The sequence below is a fragment of the Diabrotica undecimpunctata genome, chromosome 2 (genome assembly GCF_040954645.1).
Source record: "Diabrotica undecimpunctata isolate CICGRU chromosome 2, icDiaUnde3, whole genome shotgun sequence".
NCBI lineage: Eukaryota > Metazoa > Arthropoda > Insecta > Coleoptera > Chrysomelidae > Diabrotica > Diabrotica undecimpunctata.
The window spans coordinates 20,374,748-20,393,254 of NC_092804.1; the positions used below are offsets into that span (position 1 = coordinate 20,374,748).

Below are 18,507 nucleotides of genomic sequence, written 5' to 3' on the forward strand. Positions count from 1 at the left end.
CATAATAGATAATGCTACATATTTTAACAACCAAAAATTTAGGACATTTTGTGAGAAAAAGGGAATCAACATTCATTTTACAAGTATCAGACATCCTCAGGCAAATCCTGCAGAAAGATATATTAAAGAAGTTATAAAATATTTAAGGATACTGTGTCAAAATCAACACGAAACTTGGCAGCAACATATACCACAAGTAGAATATTTTTTAAATAATACACATAATTTGAATACAGAGGAAGTACCAGAATATTTAATGTTTGGCCATATAGGAAACAGAAAGTGGATTAGTGAATATAATCAGGATATGTTAGAACAAGTAATGCAGAAAGTGAATAACCGAATTAGGAGGAAAGCTGAAAAATATATCAGAAGACAAAATCGAAATATAAAAAAACCAATCACATTTCAAAAAGGAGACCTAGTGTTAATTCGTTCACTTAGAAAAAGTAATGTTAAAGAAAACCGTTGTAAGAAATTACAACCAATGTTTGAAGGTCCATATACAATTGAAAATCAGAATGGAATAAATAGTTATGTATTAATAGATGCAGAGAACAGACTAAGAGGCATATTTCATATCAACGACATTTTTCAATATCATGAAGAGATTGAATAATATTTTCTATATCTTTAACACAAATATAATAACACAAATAACTTACTGATAGATCCATTTCATAGATAGATGGTAGATTTCTTTGTTGTGAATCAATTTGACATCATACTTGTTGAATTTGTACATTTGGAAATTGTTTGATACCCTAAAAATCATAATTTGGGGTTAGATACTATAATTGCTATAAAAATGTCTTTCTAATATAATAAAGTGAAAAAAAAAAACTTACCAATTTATATTGATGAAGTTATTTTGAATAGAAATAATTCCTAGATTTTGTCTATAAATAAACAGAACACCATATCTATTATATTTTTAATTAAGGTTATATTTTATTCTCTGATATCGCATCCATTGCTCCATTTGACATGACAGTTTGACCATAGAATAGTCGAACTGTACTCCGTTGTCCTCTGTTTTGACATAGACAGCGAACAGGGATGTATTTAACACATTTTAAATAAAAAAAAAAATTGATTTATTAAATTTAATAAGGTATGAGAAAATTAATATTTAAAAAAATAATAAGTAAATTATTTATTTTAAATATTATTTTTGGGGTATTGTGACGATTAGGGTTTATAGAAAATAATTTATAAGTTATATACTACATAATATTAGATATTTGGTTGTTTTAAATAAGTTATATACTAGAGAATTTAATAAAAATATATTTATGTGAGGGCATTTTTAATAAATTAGCATAATAATTGTAAAAAGTTGTATTTTAATATTGTAAATATATATAAGTGAGCCATGTGCTTAGGCAACCAAAAATACTCTCGGAGATTGACAGATATTTATACTCTGAAGTGACGTTTAAAAATATTTACGAATATAAAGTGGGTTATAATAATATATTGTTTGAAATGTGTATTTTATTAAATTAGAATGTTAAGTTACTAATTTAATTATATATTCTGATCTGAAAAGCCTAAATGTAAACAAAATTATTAATAGAAAAGAATGGAATTCTCTGGATCTCCGGAGATGGCCATGTTTGCGAAATGGTTTGTTCCAGAAAATTCATACAAGTATGAAATAGAACAAATTGGAACATGATCTCTTACGAGATGGTTCTAGAATGTCCAAAAGATATAAATACCCGTGATTTGGATTCAAGATGGCAGTTTATGGCAGTTTTTGAAAGTTTTTAGTCAGAAAAGTTTTAGATAGTGCAGTCAGAAGAGTTTTTGGCAGTTTTTAAGTTTTTTTAGTCAGAAGTCAAGCAGTTTATTATGAAAGTTAGTTAGAGTCAGTGAATCAAGTACAAATAGTCAAATAGTTTAATATAGTGAGTTAAATGAAGATTAAAAATTATGCATATAATTTAATGCACATTTATAATTATACACAAATAATTATTGAAGATAAAAAAAGGTATATTGGAAGAAATTAAATTATATTATGGTTGGAGATTAGTATAAATCAACTTATAATAATTGGATATTGGTATATTGAAAAGAAGAATAAATATAAATGCTGTTTGCTGGTTTGGTTGGTGGTGTATAGATGCTGGTGAAGAAAAATATATCTTAAATTGGTAGAAGCTGATAATTGAAAAAAGTAATTTCACAAAAAACAAGGATAACTGAAGTACGAAGACATTCAGTGGTGATTAGAATCTATATACTTAGTGGAAAATAGTTCATTTAGGCATTCAGTGAAAGAAAGGTACAAAATTTTGTTAATATAATTTAGTTAGTGTCATAACAATTTCAATTTTGAAGATAGTTTGTTTAAATTTTAGATTGTCTATAGAATTTAATTAGTTTTATAAGAATATCAATTTAAAGATAGTTTATTTTAAATTTACATTGACTAGGTTAGATATATATGTGTGTTTCATAATAGTTATAATAAAGATAATTTAAAAAAGTACTTACAAGCTAATTCTTTGAGAACCGCGATAAAAACCCTATATATTATATTATTAAAAATACTCATTGCTCATCATTCAAACAAACAACACATCATAACAATATATATATATATATATATATATATATATATATATATATATATACATATATATATATATATATATATATATATATATATTAATATAATATAATATATATATTAATGTGATATTAAAAGTCAGAGATGCGCCAAGCAATTAATTAGCTAATTAATTAATTAATTAAACTTATTTAAATGATGCAATTATGATTTTATCACACTATTTAATTCTCTTATCTCAGGGTTATATTCGTGCTTCAATATCTATGCTTTACATATGATAGGTAAGGTCTGAGGAATACCGGAATAATAAACATATATGATACAAAATTATATATTGAAATAAAATTCACACTCAAATATATTAAACAAAAAATATCTCATACAATGATTATCAAAATTTTGTTCTACGTACGTGAACCTTCAAAAATTAATGTTATATACTATATAATTTAAAATTTCAAATCAAAATTGTTGTTCTATATCTCCTGATAAATATTTCTATCTTTTCTGAAGCAATTAAAAAAACTTTGTTGATAAAGGAAAAACTGACGAATGGTAAAAAAACTATCTCTCTGATGATGAGTTGCCCAAATCCTTGTTCCTTGTAGCCTACACTATCTATTCTTAGCAGTTCCCTAGGTAATCAGCAATCTTACAACAAATTATTGCGAGCCTCTCGTCTTCAATGATCTCCTTCAGATGCACGTATCGTTCAAAAGATGCTAGCCTCTTCTCCTCTCGATAAACTGAATCTCTCGTTCCGGCGTGAACAGTGACTCTTGGAATATATAAGTAGAAAAGTATGACTTACAATATTTTACTGGATCAGCTTCCGTCAGGATACACTTAGTCCACGAAAACTCACAAACATTCACTTCTAATGCTTACTATCACTTGGGAACCGCCAAAGAAACACGACTGTTCGCCTTGCACCCTTGGAAAACAACTGATTCTATTTTCCCCCTCAAAAATCCAGCTAAACTCTCATTCCTACATAGTTATCTATCTCTTTTTCAATGTCCTCCAATCAGAGTTCCTCATACTTCCCACCATCTACCATTTAGATGACAAACAACAATTTTACCTACAATTATAAATTTCCTACAAACTATTATATAAACATACTAATCGGTTTCTACAAATTCTTAAGAACTAACGGAGAAATATAATTTCTAAATTCTACCCTATTGTCTTTATTCACTGTACAAGTTCATTTGGAAAACCCGGTCGTATTGTTCAATTCACTACGTTCACTCAAATATATTTTACAAAGAAAATAATTTATGCATATCTTAAATTTTGTTTACTACAGGTAATCCAAAGATAATGGACTTTTGTTTCTTTGAAATATCTTTTATAGTTTATCAGTTGAAATATTTTGAATTATTATATTTTATAATTTGAAATATATTAAGAGCAAACCAATATTATTTTTAATTTTTACATAGCATGACAACTCTCCAGGATATCTTGAAAATCTATTTAGATGGTCTATTTAGTAATTTTAATTTTATCTTTGGCGGATAAAATGAATCATAACAATATATATTATAAATATAATATATTATTTTTACTGATTTTTAACAGCCCATAACTAAAGTTTCATTAGGTGACTAATAACTAAAGTATGTGATATATTTGTTAAGTTTATGACCATCATGTTGGGACCATTTGTTTATTACGTTATTAAAATGCTACTACAGTAACCAATTTGTGTACTTGATCAAATGCTTTTCTTTAGTAGGCGATTATAAATTGATTATTGAATAAAGATGTTAATTAAATTTTATTACTATCTATAATTGAGTGGTTAATAAACCTAGTTAAAATAGATAATCGATTAGGAAAGAGAAATCGTGTAGAAATAATTACAGTTTAATAAATAATAGTCTATTATAAGAGATGCTGAATGAGTAATATCAGGCAATTTACTAAAAATTGTAATTTATTATTCTTATTCGGAATTAATCACAATTTTAGTTTAAAATGTGTTTATTTTGAATTTTTTATTTCCACTTCTGAAATCGTTCTGAAAATTCAAATTAAACAAACTTTGTGTTGTTACTTGGTAATACAAAAAACTGCGTCTACAATACTAATTTAATTTTATGTTACTCAATTATATTTATAATTCATTCTCGGCCAAGGAAGTTATTGGTGAATGAAATATAAATAAAAATAAATCGTTCCCAAGGCGAAGAACTCCATGGTTTTGTACAGAAGTGCAGGAAAAATGTAAAGAAAAGAAAAAAGCTTACCTTGGATACATGTCAACCAAAATACAAGAGGCATATCATAATTACAAGACGATTAGAAACGAAACACATGCATTTGTAAGAAAAATAAAAAATGATCACTGGGAACGATTTTACAACATAATTTTTATAGTCTGCAAAAGGAGGTATGGCGCTTTATAAGAGGTCACAGAACGGAGGTAAAGGAACTAATAGAACCAAAACACATACAAAAGGATACGTACATTGACTACCTAAAAAAGCTATATGCAGAGGAAAAACAAACGACGCTAGAACCGGAAACACCAGAAATTACCACAAATAAAGAACTTAATATAAATGTACAGGAAGTTTGGAAAATAATTGAAAACCTGAAGAACAGAAAAGCAGCAGGTAAAGACGGGATACTAAACGAGTTACTGAAATATTGTGAAGCAGCAATGACAGAACAATTAACAACATTAATTAATAAAATTATAAAACACAATAAAATACCGGAAGAATGGAGAACGAGCGAACTAATTCTACTATTCAAAAAATGAGATAAAAACAGCCAGAAAACTACAGAGGTAGAAACTTGTTGAATACTACGCTAAAACTTACAAGTAAAATTTTACAAGTGGTAATAAATCAGGGGATAAGTTTAGCAGATGAACAACAGGGTTTTGTAGTGGAAGATCGTGTACAGATACAATATTCGTTATATAGCAAATTACTGAGAAATCACTAGAGTATAATAGACCAGCATTTCTGTGTCTGATTGACCTAAAGAAAGCTTTTGACAGAGTAAGACGCTAAGATGTAATCCATCTTCTGCATAGTAGTTCCCTTAAATATTATAAAAACCATCAAAAACATCTAAAAAAACAACAAAATGGAAGTAAGAATAGATGGACAACTTACAGAACGTATAGAAATGGGCAGCGGTATAAGACAAGCGGATTCATTGAGCCCCATGCTCTTATCATCAAAAACGTTAACAAAGGAAGCAGATACAGAATGGGAACAAAGAAATCAAAATACTCTGTTACACAGACGACGCAATATTGATAGTCCAAGATGAAGATAGGTCGCAAAGACTGGTCCACAGATTTAAAATAAGAGCAAAAGAATTTAATATGATAATCTCATCTCAGAAAACTAAAATAATAGTGGTCAGCAAAGAACCAACCAGATGTAAAATAGAAATTGATGGCATCAGTATTGAACAAGTAATGGAAATAACATACCTGGAAATTACACTGTCTAGCTATGGAGACCTGGACAAAGAAGTGAGAGATCAAGTACAAAAAGCAAATAGTCTGGCAGGATGCCTTAATAACACTATATGGCGAAACAGACACTTTAACACTGAGATGAAATCAAGAATTTATAAAGCCATTGTAAGACCAATAATGACATATGCCGCAGAAACAAGACCCGACACAGCCACAACGCAAAGGCTACTGGAAACGGCAGAGACGAGAGTACTGAGAAGAATTACAGGAAATACGCTGAGAGATCGAAAGAGAAGTAAAGACATTAGAAGTAAATGTAAAGTACAGTGTATAAAGGAATGAACACAAAATAGAAAAAAAGAATGGAATAACCACATAAACACCAAATCTTAGACAAGACGCATTAACAATAATTAAAAATAATATCAATAGTAAATGGAAACAATCTTGGCATATATATAGTACGTAGTCTTCCTCGCAGTATGCTTCTATACAGCCTTTAATCCCAAGTGATTATTGGTTTAAAAATTATTCTGTTCCACGAAGGTATATAACATCCATAATTAGAATAAAATTTGGACGCGCCTGCTATCCTAGTCATCTGTCCAAACTAAAAATCGTAAATTCAAATTTATGTCCAGACTGTCAAAAAGAAGGTGATCTAGATCACATTTTCTTCGAATGTAAAAAATACACAAAACAAACTGAAGATCTAATAAAAAATTTAGTCAACATCAAAATTTTTCCTCCGTACAATATGTGCTATCTGCTATCTCTAAATATATATATATATATATATATATATATACATATATATATATATATATATACCCGGTATTTAGGCGTTCCACGCCCTTCCGGTAGGGATCTATGGAGGAGTATCACCTAGCCGCAAGCCCTTATCCCTTGCCGTACTGCTCCACCATAGGCCGATCAGATACCAGCATATTCTAGACTAAGCCGCAGATCCATTTTAGAATTTTAAACTACTGCGTTAGCCTTTTTGTTTTCTATTCACCGGGCCGGGGATTTGAACTGACATCTCTCGCATTGAAGCGAAGGAGAAGCCAGCCGCCCAGCCCGCTTGGCTATCCGATCGACTCTATCTATCTCTAAATATAAGAGTTGTAAATGAATGTTTGATGGAATTGATTTGCAAAAGTAAGCTTAATATTTAACTGTAATTAGAATCCTAACCTCTGTTTTACCCCATTTGTTATTACCTTTTATCCGTGACCCAATCTAGTTTGTCTTAAAAGCAATGTCTTGATGGGTCCCTAGACGAGAAACGAGTGTCCATGTTTTATCTCTATCCTAGTCTTAATAATAATTTTAATGCTTAAAATTTGTAATGCTACTTAAGTTTGAAATTTAGATTATCTTTTTATATTGTACTACACAATCTTCTTTCTGGGTAGAATATTTTCATGTTGTGACTGGCTGTATGGCGCTTGCCTATGCCATTTAAACAAAAAAAAACACATAAACAGAATGGAGGAGACCCGTGTCGTCAAAATAGCAACACCAGTCGGCATAAGAAGTATCGGACGACCGCGCAAAAGATGGAGTGACAACCTTCCATAGAGGTATTAATTAGCCAATGAACAAGCAAATGGCTTATAAAGAGGAAGAAGAAGAAGAAGAAGATTATACATTATATAGTAGATGGCTTTAAAATTATATTGTCAATATTTCAGAATTGCGTTCATGGAAAGAATTTGGGAAGATCATTCGATGATATGAAATCAATTTTAACTGAAGAATACATGTCAGACAAATCGTCGCATTTAAAAGACAACCACATACAATAATGACAACAGAATTCTCCTGTTAGTGGTCTCATTGTAACTCATGAGGAATAATCAGCAAAAAACTCATGATACTATCCCGACATGGTAAATGTAAACTGTTTTAGAATAAAATGAAAAAGACAGTCAAGATTTGATTTCACGTACAAAGCGTCTATGTATCTGTTTATACGTATTTCGCCTTAATAAGGCTCATCAGAACAGCTATTCATTTTCTCAACGTGAAAAATAAATCTTACCTGTCTTTAAGAAGCAACACTAAAACGGCTTCGAAACGGACGCAATAGCGACATCTGATAAACTCTCATTTCGAAACTATTTTACGGATGTTTTAGAATAATAATAAAATTGTATTGCAGATTTATACTTTTTCCGCTCTCTTCAGTAGCACTACAGCTCAGATCGAGCCGTTAAAATTAGGAGAATAAAATAATTATTAGTAATTAATTTTTGAACAAAAATTTTATTTCGTTTATTTATTTTTTAAATAAAATTCGCTGCTCATGACGCAAATGCATGCTTTTATGTCAAATTAAAGCTAATTTTTTTCTTAATATAAAGGTATAAGATTGTTTGAAAAAAATGGTCGCAAATTAGGTTTGCTAGCTGTTAAAAACTCGAGGTATTAAAGATAAAGTAAAAGACAGCTGGTCCGCAACGGTTTGAAGTATCAATTATGTTAGTATTTAAAGCATGCGTCGTGAATGACGCATGAACGTTCAAATTGTACAAATAAGCACCTGCCCTGACATACGCGCTTCATTATCAATTAAAAACAATGATTTAATAGTTATTTATGCCAACCAAGGGTGTTATTAAGATGATTAAGCCAGGAGAGCAACATAATCAAACCAGAGGGCCTCTTGCCCGAGGGCTGTTTCTCATGTGCATAATCATTCGGTAACACCAGTGATACATACAAAATATACAATGAGAATTTAAACAAGCAAAAATTTGTGCCCGAGATCTTGTTTCTCTCTCTTATATGTCACCTCGGGGAAACAAATACGGGTCTATACACCTTCTGTTATCCCCGGGTGCTCTGTAGAGGGCTTCGAATATCGCAGTCGAGAGCTCTTCTACCCAAGTCCATTTACTGGGTATGGACTTGTAAATATTTATCTTCGGTGTCTTGCCTTGAAAAAGGCAAGATATTTCTTACATGACAATTTCTTCGTCGAAATAAAAACACCAACTTGTAGTTGAATAATATCTCAGCCACAGAGTATAATTGGAACAGCAGGAAGCAGCGCCCCAAGAGCACTAAGCTCTCGGAGGGCCCGTGAGGGACTGTCCTGGCTGACCTGAAAATCGCCAATATTTATATGTGCCGTTCGAGCGATAAATAGGGATTTCCAGGTCAAGAGCCAATGGGAAAATTCGAGGCGGGGCGATGCGCATCGAAATGCGCAACAGTCCACAGACTATGGCATTCGATGACATATACACGCCACAGCCCCAGCGCTCGTCCTGTCATAAGCGCTTCATTAACGATTAAAAAACAATATTTTAAAACAAAATAGACCCAAAATAATTATCGGGAAATGATATAACAAGGTTTGAACTTGAATTTATTTATTTAGATCTACCTACAATTTTATTTAGATCTACCTACACTTTTATTCCATTTCTAAATATCAGTATTACAACTACTGACTACGTACCATCAATTACGTTTTATAGATCAATTTACCATGTTCCTGATTCTTTCTTAATTCTATACTATTAATTTCATCTTTCCATTTTTATAATACTGTCATAATAATTGTTTATTTTAACCTATTTACTAAAAATTGTATAATGGGAATTCACTCTATAAAATATTGCGGTTACCATAACTCATAAATAAATTAAAATCAAACAAAAATGTCATTTATGTAAATATGTTAAAAAAGAATTTAAATTTTTACTCTTATAGTTGTCAGTATTGAAATAGAAGTCATAAAATCGTGACGAAATATTGAGACACAGAATAAATAGAATTTTATTTCCTACAGACCGACTGCTGATACTATAAATCAATTTTAAAACAGTCCGGTCGAAAATAATTTGAAAAAAACAATATTATATATATATATATATATATATATATATATATATATATATATATATATATATATATATATATATATATATATATATATATAAATATATAACTGTTTTGGATGGGTTGGAGTCAATAAAAGGGCTATTGGTTAACTATTTTTTTATTCTCGACCTTTCAATTGTGTTTACAATTATTATCAAGAGCTAAAAAAGACAAAATACTTACAAGGTTGAACTAAAAAGAAAAAACAATTTTTGTTAACTTACCAAATAAAAATTAGTTTAGTAAGTAAAAATTACTGCTAATACATCTTCAAAATATTTAATATAAAAATGTTTTAATCCAATAAATGTTTCTACGAAAATTTTTATAATTTTGAAAACATTTTTTTAATACAAAAATAATTGAATTTATAAATAAGTTCAAATAGCAACCAATTACAAATAGCCTCAATGTCATAAATGCCAACATAAAATTTTTATTTTTGACAATTATATTGCCAAAAGTAAAATTTCGTTTAAACATTCTTTTTTGTTTAGTAACAAAAAAAACAAAATTTGTTTTTATATTTTAATAGCTGTTTTTAGCTTAATATTTTAAATTTAATGACTTTCAGAGATAAAATTTAGAAAGATCTTATGGGTATGTACAAATCTTAAAGTAAATCTTTTGATTTTTAGTATCAACTAATTTAGCAGATAATCAGTTGTTTTTATAATATATTAAAATAAATTAATCAACAAGTTATACTTATTAAAAATCGTACAAAAATAATAATGCTTGATAGAAAATGAAAAAACACTCACCTTTGAATAAATCCAACATTTTCTTCCCATTATTTCCCTCAACCGGTTGAATTTTGTACGGGAAAAACTTAACCTTACTCTCGCTTTCATTGTTATTGTTGTTATTAGCTACACTTTCGATATACGTTGGTGTGGGAGCCATATTTCGCGCCTGCAACAAAACTTTATAAGATGAATTTCAACAATTTACTGTCCACTGTTTGTCGACTTATGACAATAAGAAGTTTCGTCTGTAACGATGTAAATTATCGTCGTCTACCACCTCACGAGAATGTAGCGGAAATTTTTTTGGAAAGGGAAATTTGTGGCAGCCCCTGGGTATTTCTTATATTTAAATATTAGCCTACTTATGATCGATTTAAGGAAGGATGCTTTTGTAATCGTCTTTACGAGTAAGTTTATTGAAGTAATAGTGCAAGAAATAGGATAGAAATTACATAAGGTATCAAAAGCTGAGTTTATACATACATAACCGCAAAATAGGATACAATAGTACAAGAAGAGTATGAGGCATTAAAAAAATCTACATGTATGTAACCATTTAAACAATGATGTAACTTATAACTAAAATAAAGTCCGCCTCTATTTTTTCTGACGCAAAAAAGTAACAAACTCATTACCGCCAAAACCACCCTGGTTGCAACTATTCGTTGCACATTTACAATTTACTTAACTTATATACAAACATTATATTCTAGAAGTTTAACTCATTTAGAAGATTTAATTTTAAAAAACATTCGCTTTTAAAACCCTTTGAGTAATAAATGAGTAGTACAAATCAAATTTCTACCTATTTACATCTATACCTGTATTTTAATAAGTAATGCATAGATGGATCTGATATCCGAACGTTTACTTAACTTGTAAACATTGTAGTGGTACAACATGTGTACCACCAGTGGATTCCAGTGTGCTTCTTTTTGCAATAAGCACGTAGCTGAATGTGTTTTGTTTTTTTTTTTTAATTTGACCATTAAGGAGTGCTATAAAAGGTAAATGTTTTTTATTACCAATATAAGGATACTATACAATAGTTTCAGAATAAAAAATATATATCAAAAGTAACAAAAATAGAAAATTATTTTGAATATGATATTTTAGAAAAATGTAACCTCAAACAGTATAGGAACCTTGCAACTAAACATTTAGCTAAAGTATTACATAAAATAACGGATGATCAAATTGAACATTCCGATATTGAAGGGGACTCAGATGCTGAGGATGTAGTAGAACCTGACACACCATCAGAAAGGTCTAGTAGAAGTTCGTCTCCAATTCTGCCGTCTACTCCGTGTGGAAGTGGTACAGCTAAAATAGACATAATAACTAACTACAAGCCTATACGTAGAAAACGTAAAAATTCTACAATTAACTGTTTAGAACACGAGGATTCAGATGATTCTGTAGCAGACAGAGATTACCAGCCCGAAAAACCCTCTCAAAATAAAAATTTGAATGCTTAATTATCAAGTGAAGATGAAGCAACTTTCGATGCTACCAATAATTATAAGGGGTGGTCTAAAGAACCAAGAATACCTATTGAATTTAAAGAATTCGTCCTTCGAAGTCCTAAAGTCCTTCGAAGAATTGAAAGCTTTCCTAGGAATTTTAATTCTAATGGGATTTAATAGTTTACCTTCTATCAAAAAGTCTGGTTGGGTCTGCAGATCCAAATTTTCATTTAAAAGGATTACTAACATTTTCCCTCTAAAGAGATTTCTTAAAATATTAAGATATATCCATTTGAATGATAACCAACAAATGCCAGCCAGAGGAACAACTCGGGAATTTGACAAGTTGTACAAAGTGAGAGTGAGTTATAGTAAAGTTAGCCGGTCAACCTATTAATATAAATCTAATCCAAGTTTACGCATCCACATCTGATAAACTGGAAACTGAAGTTTTAGATTTCTATAAAGACATAAAGGAAGCATTAAAGGTCACAAAGAAAAACGATATCAACATCATAATGGGCGATTTTAATGCCAAAACCGGTAGGGGTAGATGTGGTAATGCGGTCGGTGATTTCGGTCTGGATAACAAAAATTAGCGAGGAGAGTTACTAATTGAATTTTTCAATGACCACGATTTCGTCATATCCAATACGTGGTATCAACTGGCGAGCACCAGGAGATCGTCCAGGTCATATGATACGAAATCAAATTGATTACATCTTGATAAACAAAAGATGCCGCAACTATATAAAAAGAGTGGCCGCTTACACTGGTGCGGACATTTCGTCTGACCACAACCACCTAATCGTGAATGTAAGACTTTGATTGGCAAAGGTTAAAAAGCCATCTAATAAAAAATACATAAACACTAGAGAATTAATGAGAGATGAAGGGCTTAGATCTACATACAGTAACCACATCAACGAGAACTTGAGAAACATTCTAGGAAATTACATAGAGGAAATCTGTGAGAAAATAAAAATTGCTATAGTCGAGGCTGACGAACTAGTCGCAAGTAAACGAGTGAATGATGGAAGAGATACTTGATCTAATGGAGCAACGCAGACAGTACAAAATACATCAGAATCAACAGGAATACAAGGAAACCCAACGTACGATAAGGGCAAGAATTAAAACGCAAAGGAAAGCTGGATGAAAGAACGTTGTGAAGAATTGGAATCACTACAAGAAAAGGGAAGTGATAGTGACGAAGGGAGCCGTCCGGAAGACCACTCTCATCTTTATCTCATTGTGTTTAATAATATCAAGAAGAAATTATTCAAGACCCCGCTCCGGAGTCCGGAAACGAATGTACCTACTTACATTTACGGGTTATGATTTTACTGGCTGTGTGTAATAGCCTTATTGGCCTTATTTTCATACTTTAAGTTTATTTTCCTAGGTTTACGATAATTTTATGTAAGTGTTCGTTTAATACTTTTTATTTAGTGTATAGTTTATTTGATTGTATATATAATACCACCGCTAATAAATCTAGGTTATGTTTTATTATTTTTCGTTCAACTTGATTTATTTTACATAATTTCCAAATTTTTACGTTATTTATTGCCCAAGTTAACTCACTAGTATATAACTTATACAAAAAACTAATACCTATTACATATATTTATTGTCTTGTAAATTAATTGTAATTGTAATTAAATCACGGCAATAGCCAGTAAAATGGTAATTAGTAAAAGGAGAAAAGGAGTCCAGTTCAGATATTGAATGGGTGAGACTATGTAGATAGATTTTGACATTTTTTCCGTAGTAAATTACATTCAAAATTCGTTTGTATTACCACAGTCTAATTGAAACAGAAATAGTGCATAGAGTTTGTGAGTAAAAGGTATTTACGCAAAAAATTCAGTTGTGCCACAATTAAAAATATACCTACTTATGAAAGTATTTTCTTGTGGTATTTTAGTTTACTTTATTTATTAAAGTACGTTTATTTTTACTTTTCTATTTACATTTCAGAAACAGAAATGTCAAAATAAACGGATTTTGAATTAAAATTGTGTTTGATAAGGTGCTTGAATGTAATCATACATTTTTTGTTGATGTTAATTAGGTAATAATGATAGGTGTGTTAGATTCGTGGGGTTAAAATAATTCAGTGAGATTATCTGCAAATATTTTGGCTTTTTCGGTGCCATTTCTTGTCCTTCCACCGCTAGGTTTTTAAATAAGTGAAATATGCTACGTTTTTGAATAGGTGGAATATGCTGTTGAGATCTTTTGATTTTTTTTTTGTGGCTTTCCACAGGAATAATCAGTATTCTCTCTAGCTGCCAATTCACTTAGGTATTTATTTAAAGATTGAGTTTTTATGTCAAGTAGCAGTTTCTTTAGTTCTTTGCAAGCTTTTTTGATTTTTTTTACAACACTCTTAACAATATATTAACTAACACCAAAGATTCCATCCACTCTATGAACCGTAGTGCAGTTTACAGATTGTCTTGCTCTGATGGTGATGCTTCCTATATTGGCAGAAACTAGATCTGCAAAACGCTCCAAACGGGAAAACAATTTAGCATTTTCCCACCACTTGAAAGTTAACAAACACCATCTGAACATCCCTGATGGTGTCACATTAATTCCGAACATACAAGACAAAAATATTTTACGTCTGGACCTGTATGAAGACTTGGAGATTTTTCAAGACATGAGGACTAGCCCAAATTGCGTCAACTTCTCCTCGTTACTCCTCCTTTAATCGTGACTTCACTTCTACACTCCGTCAACTTTTCTCCTAATTTTCAGTCGTCCCATTTCAATTATATTCCCACTACTTAATTACTGTGGTCCTTTCTTCTCCTCTTCTTAATTAGTATTTAATTTTCGACTTCCCAACTAAACACCCATTAACATCACCCAGAAACTTTTAATTTTTTTTTTCATATTCAATCCCTGTTTAATTTTTTCACATGCGAAAAATCAATGTCATTTTTTTGCTGTATTACTAACTACCATTCTACCACAATTTTACAATTATTTCCCATTCTCCAACCCTTTCTACTCACATTTTAACCTCACTCCATTAGAAATACAGATAGTTTTAACATAGCAAACGAGAAGACTCTTTCTTGCCTGTTACCTATAGCTTGGTACAGACGTACCGTTCTTGCCTGTTGTCTATCTATGAGAACGGACGCTCTCTCTCCCCTGTTGACTCTCGTTTGGTGATAGGTGTGTTCTCTCTACTGTTGACTGCCGCTAACTAATTATGTTTCTCCTGCTTTTAGTTACGCAAAAAATACCGCAAATACTGTTTTAAATCGTGTACAGACGCAAAATGTGCTCTATCTCGTGATCTCAGTGTTAGTACCGCGAAACACGTGTTCAGAAACCGGTACCCGGACAGATTCCACGTATGAAAAAGAACCGCGAGTGTAAGCCTGTCAATACCGCGAGTGTGTGGAGCAAAAATATTGGTAAGACTTTGTATAAACTTAATTTGCTATTGTCTGTATAACCCTTTACTATGTATCCTAATTTATTTGAACCAGCCCTATGTAATACAGTCCCCATTAACTGAAATTATATTCATAATTTCACATATGTACACCCTTTTTGTACAATCCCCACTTCTTATTCATAACGTCTCTTCAAATTTCATCTTATTCTACCATTTGACATTCCATTTTAGCCTCTATTTTCACATCTTTACTAATACAACATACAATCCTTCATTTTCTTTCATTATGTTTCTACAATTTAAATATTTTTCACCAATTTTCAAGTTACTCTTTATGATTCTCCAGTGTTTGACATTGTCTACTTCATACTTTTAGTATTACTTAACCCTTAACAGCTTACTTTCTATTCATTTCAATTACATCTTTTGTTAACATTATATAACAATATATCCTCAAACCACAATTTTACTTAGTCCGCTTTTCAATTTTAATTTCTGAACTTTCGTCAACCTTACTCCTACACTTTGCCTCAAGTTTATTTTATCTTCTTACATTTGAAGACCTTGGCGTGAAAAGGATGCAAGCCACAAAATCTAAAAAAATTGTATTTTCAGTGCAAATAGTTCAAAATAAACGGTGCAAGCCACATACAACCAATAGTTTCACTATTTTCCAATAGATGGCAATGGTGCGGCACCATTTCCACTTTCATAACAACGGTACAAGCCACCATCATGAGGGAAACACGTGCTGGGTGTTCTCGCGATTTTTATGAGTTTTCTAGTGATTTAAGCGACAAAAATCAGTGTGAGTTTAACTCAGATGATAGTGGTAAAGGACAAGGACTATACTGAGAGTGATATTGATAACAGTTCATCATCCTCTGAGAAACAACAGGCAAGTTTGTTAAGTTATGTGTGGCATGCCTCCTTTTTCTAAATAGGCGATAAAATTTTGCAAGTCATGTGGCTTATTTTGTGGCATGTACCATTTTCCCGAAATTTTATTAAATTGGTTCTTGTCTGTTGGGGTATGCTATTGTTATTTTTACACTGCCGGAACCGCATTTTCCGACGAATCATTTGTGGTCTGTTAAAAAATAAAATTTGATTGATAAATGAAAATATTTCACTTCTGACATGTGAACATTTTTAAAGATCCTCTTAACTGTTTGTTATTATTTACAGGAACCCAATAAAAATTGCCGCGCTGATTTTCCATCCCCTGAGAAAAAAGTCAGGGGTAGGTGGCGACAGAAAAATATGGATACATATGCATTAAGAAAAGCACGTCGAAATCTTCGTTCACCATATACAAGTAAAACGGGAAAAAATATTACAGCAGGAAGTTTATTCCGCAATAACACAGTTAAAGGATGGCAAAGCGGCAGGTCCTGATAATATACAAGCAGAACTACTCAAACTAATGGACAACGAATCAATAGCAATAATCGCAAAGATATTCAACAACATATACAACTCTGGAGAAATACCAACAGAATGGCTGAAATCTTAGTTTATTGCACTTCCAAAAAAACAGGAGCCAAAAAATGCGAAGATTACCGTACAATAAACCTCATGAGTCATATCCTAAAATTGTTCCTTAAGATAATTCATAAGAGAATCTACAAGCTGTGTAAAAGTCAAATTTCCCCCAACCAGTTCGGGTTCACAAATGCTGTTGGTACTAGAGAGGCTTTGTTCTCAGTACAAGTCTTATTCCAGAGATGCAGAGACGTCAACTGCAAGGTATACGCATGTCTGGTTGATTACGAGAAAGCGTTTGATCGAGTACAGCACGCTAAGATGATGCAAATACTAAAAGGAACAGGAATTAACAACCAAGATCTGAAAATAATTAGAAATCTTTACTGGAATCAGACAGCAAATCTCAGAGTTGAAGGTGAACATACTGACTATGTGAAAATCATGCGTGGAGTGAGGCAAGGCTGTATTTTGTCTCCTCTATCTTCAATCTGTACTCTGAAAGAATATTTATCGAAGCTTTGGACGAAACTGAAAAAGGTATTCTATTAAACGGTTACCAGCTAAACAACATCAGATATGCAGATGACACCATAGTATTTGCGGCCAAGTTAGAAGACCTACAAGTTCTTATGAACAAAATCACGTATTAGTCAACAATATGGACTCAATGTAAACGTTAAGAAGACAAAGTTTAAGATAATTAGCAAGAAAAGGATAACAGAAGGTCAACTCTACGTCAACCAATCCCCTGTAGAAAGAGTGACGCACTACAACTACCTCGGCACCATAATAAATGAAGAATGGACCAACAACCAGGAGATTAGATCCCGCATCGGAAAAGCTAGATCCACCTTTAATCGAATGGGGGCCTTCTTCAAGAGTCACAAACTCTCTCTTGATACAAAAGTAAGAATGTTGCGATGCTACGTCTTCTCTGTTCTTTTTTATGGTGTTGAATCGTGGACCTTGAACGAAAATATGTGCAGAAAACTGGAAGCATTTGAGATGTGGCTATATCGGAGAATGCTTAAGATCCCGTGGACTGACCGAGTCACAAATGAGGAGTTCCTCAGAAGAATGAATAAGAACCGAGAGGTATTGACCACCATCAAATCTCAAAAGTTACAGTTCTTCGGACATATTATGCGAAATGAATCCAGATATGCTCTCCTTCAAGCCATTCTGCAAGGAAAAATATTTGGAAAACGAGGTCCAGGAAGAAGAAAAACATGTTGGTTAAAGAACCTCAGAATCTGGTTCAATACAACATCTGTACAGCTTTTCCGCGCTGCTGTAGATAAGATAAAGATTGCCATGATGATCGCCAACATTCGTAACGGATAGGCACATCAAGAAGAAGAATCAATGTCCATCGTTAATGGAGTTATGTTATTTATTTTCTAGATTCAATGATACAAAGTAATATATTTTCTTTTTGCTTATTTGGG

The 18,507-nt window shown here is 31.6% G+C and overlaps 1 protein-coding gene across 1 annotated transcript in view; it reads right to left on the reverse strand.

Annotated features, from left to right (window-relative positions):
• The window catches only part of LOC140434294 (sulfotransferase 1E1-like), a 54,331-nt gene extending 43,438 nt beyond the window's left edge, over positions 1-10,893 (reverse strand). Inside the window, exon 1 of the mRNA XM_072522448.1 lies at positions 10,697-10,893. Within this exon, the coding sequence (XP_072378549.1) occupies positions 10,697-10,838 (142 nt within the window). The 5' untranslated portion in view covers positions 10,839-10,893. The remainder of the gene's footprint in view (positions 1-10,696) is intronic.
• Positions 10,894-18,507: the final 7,614 nt, after the last annotated feature.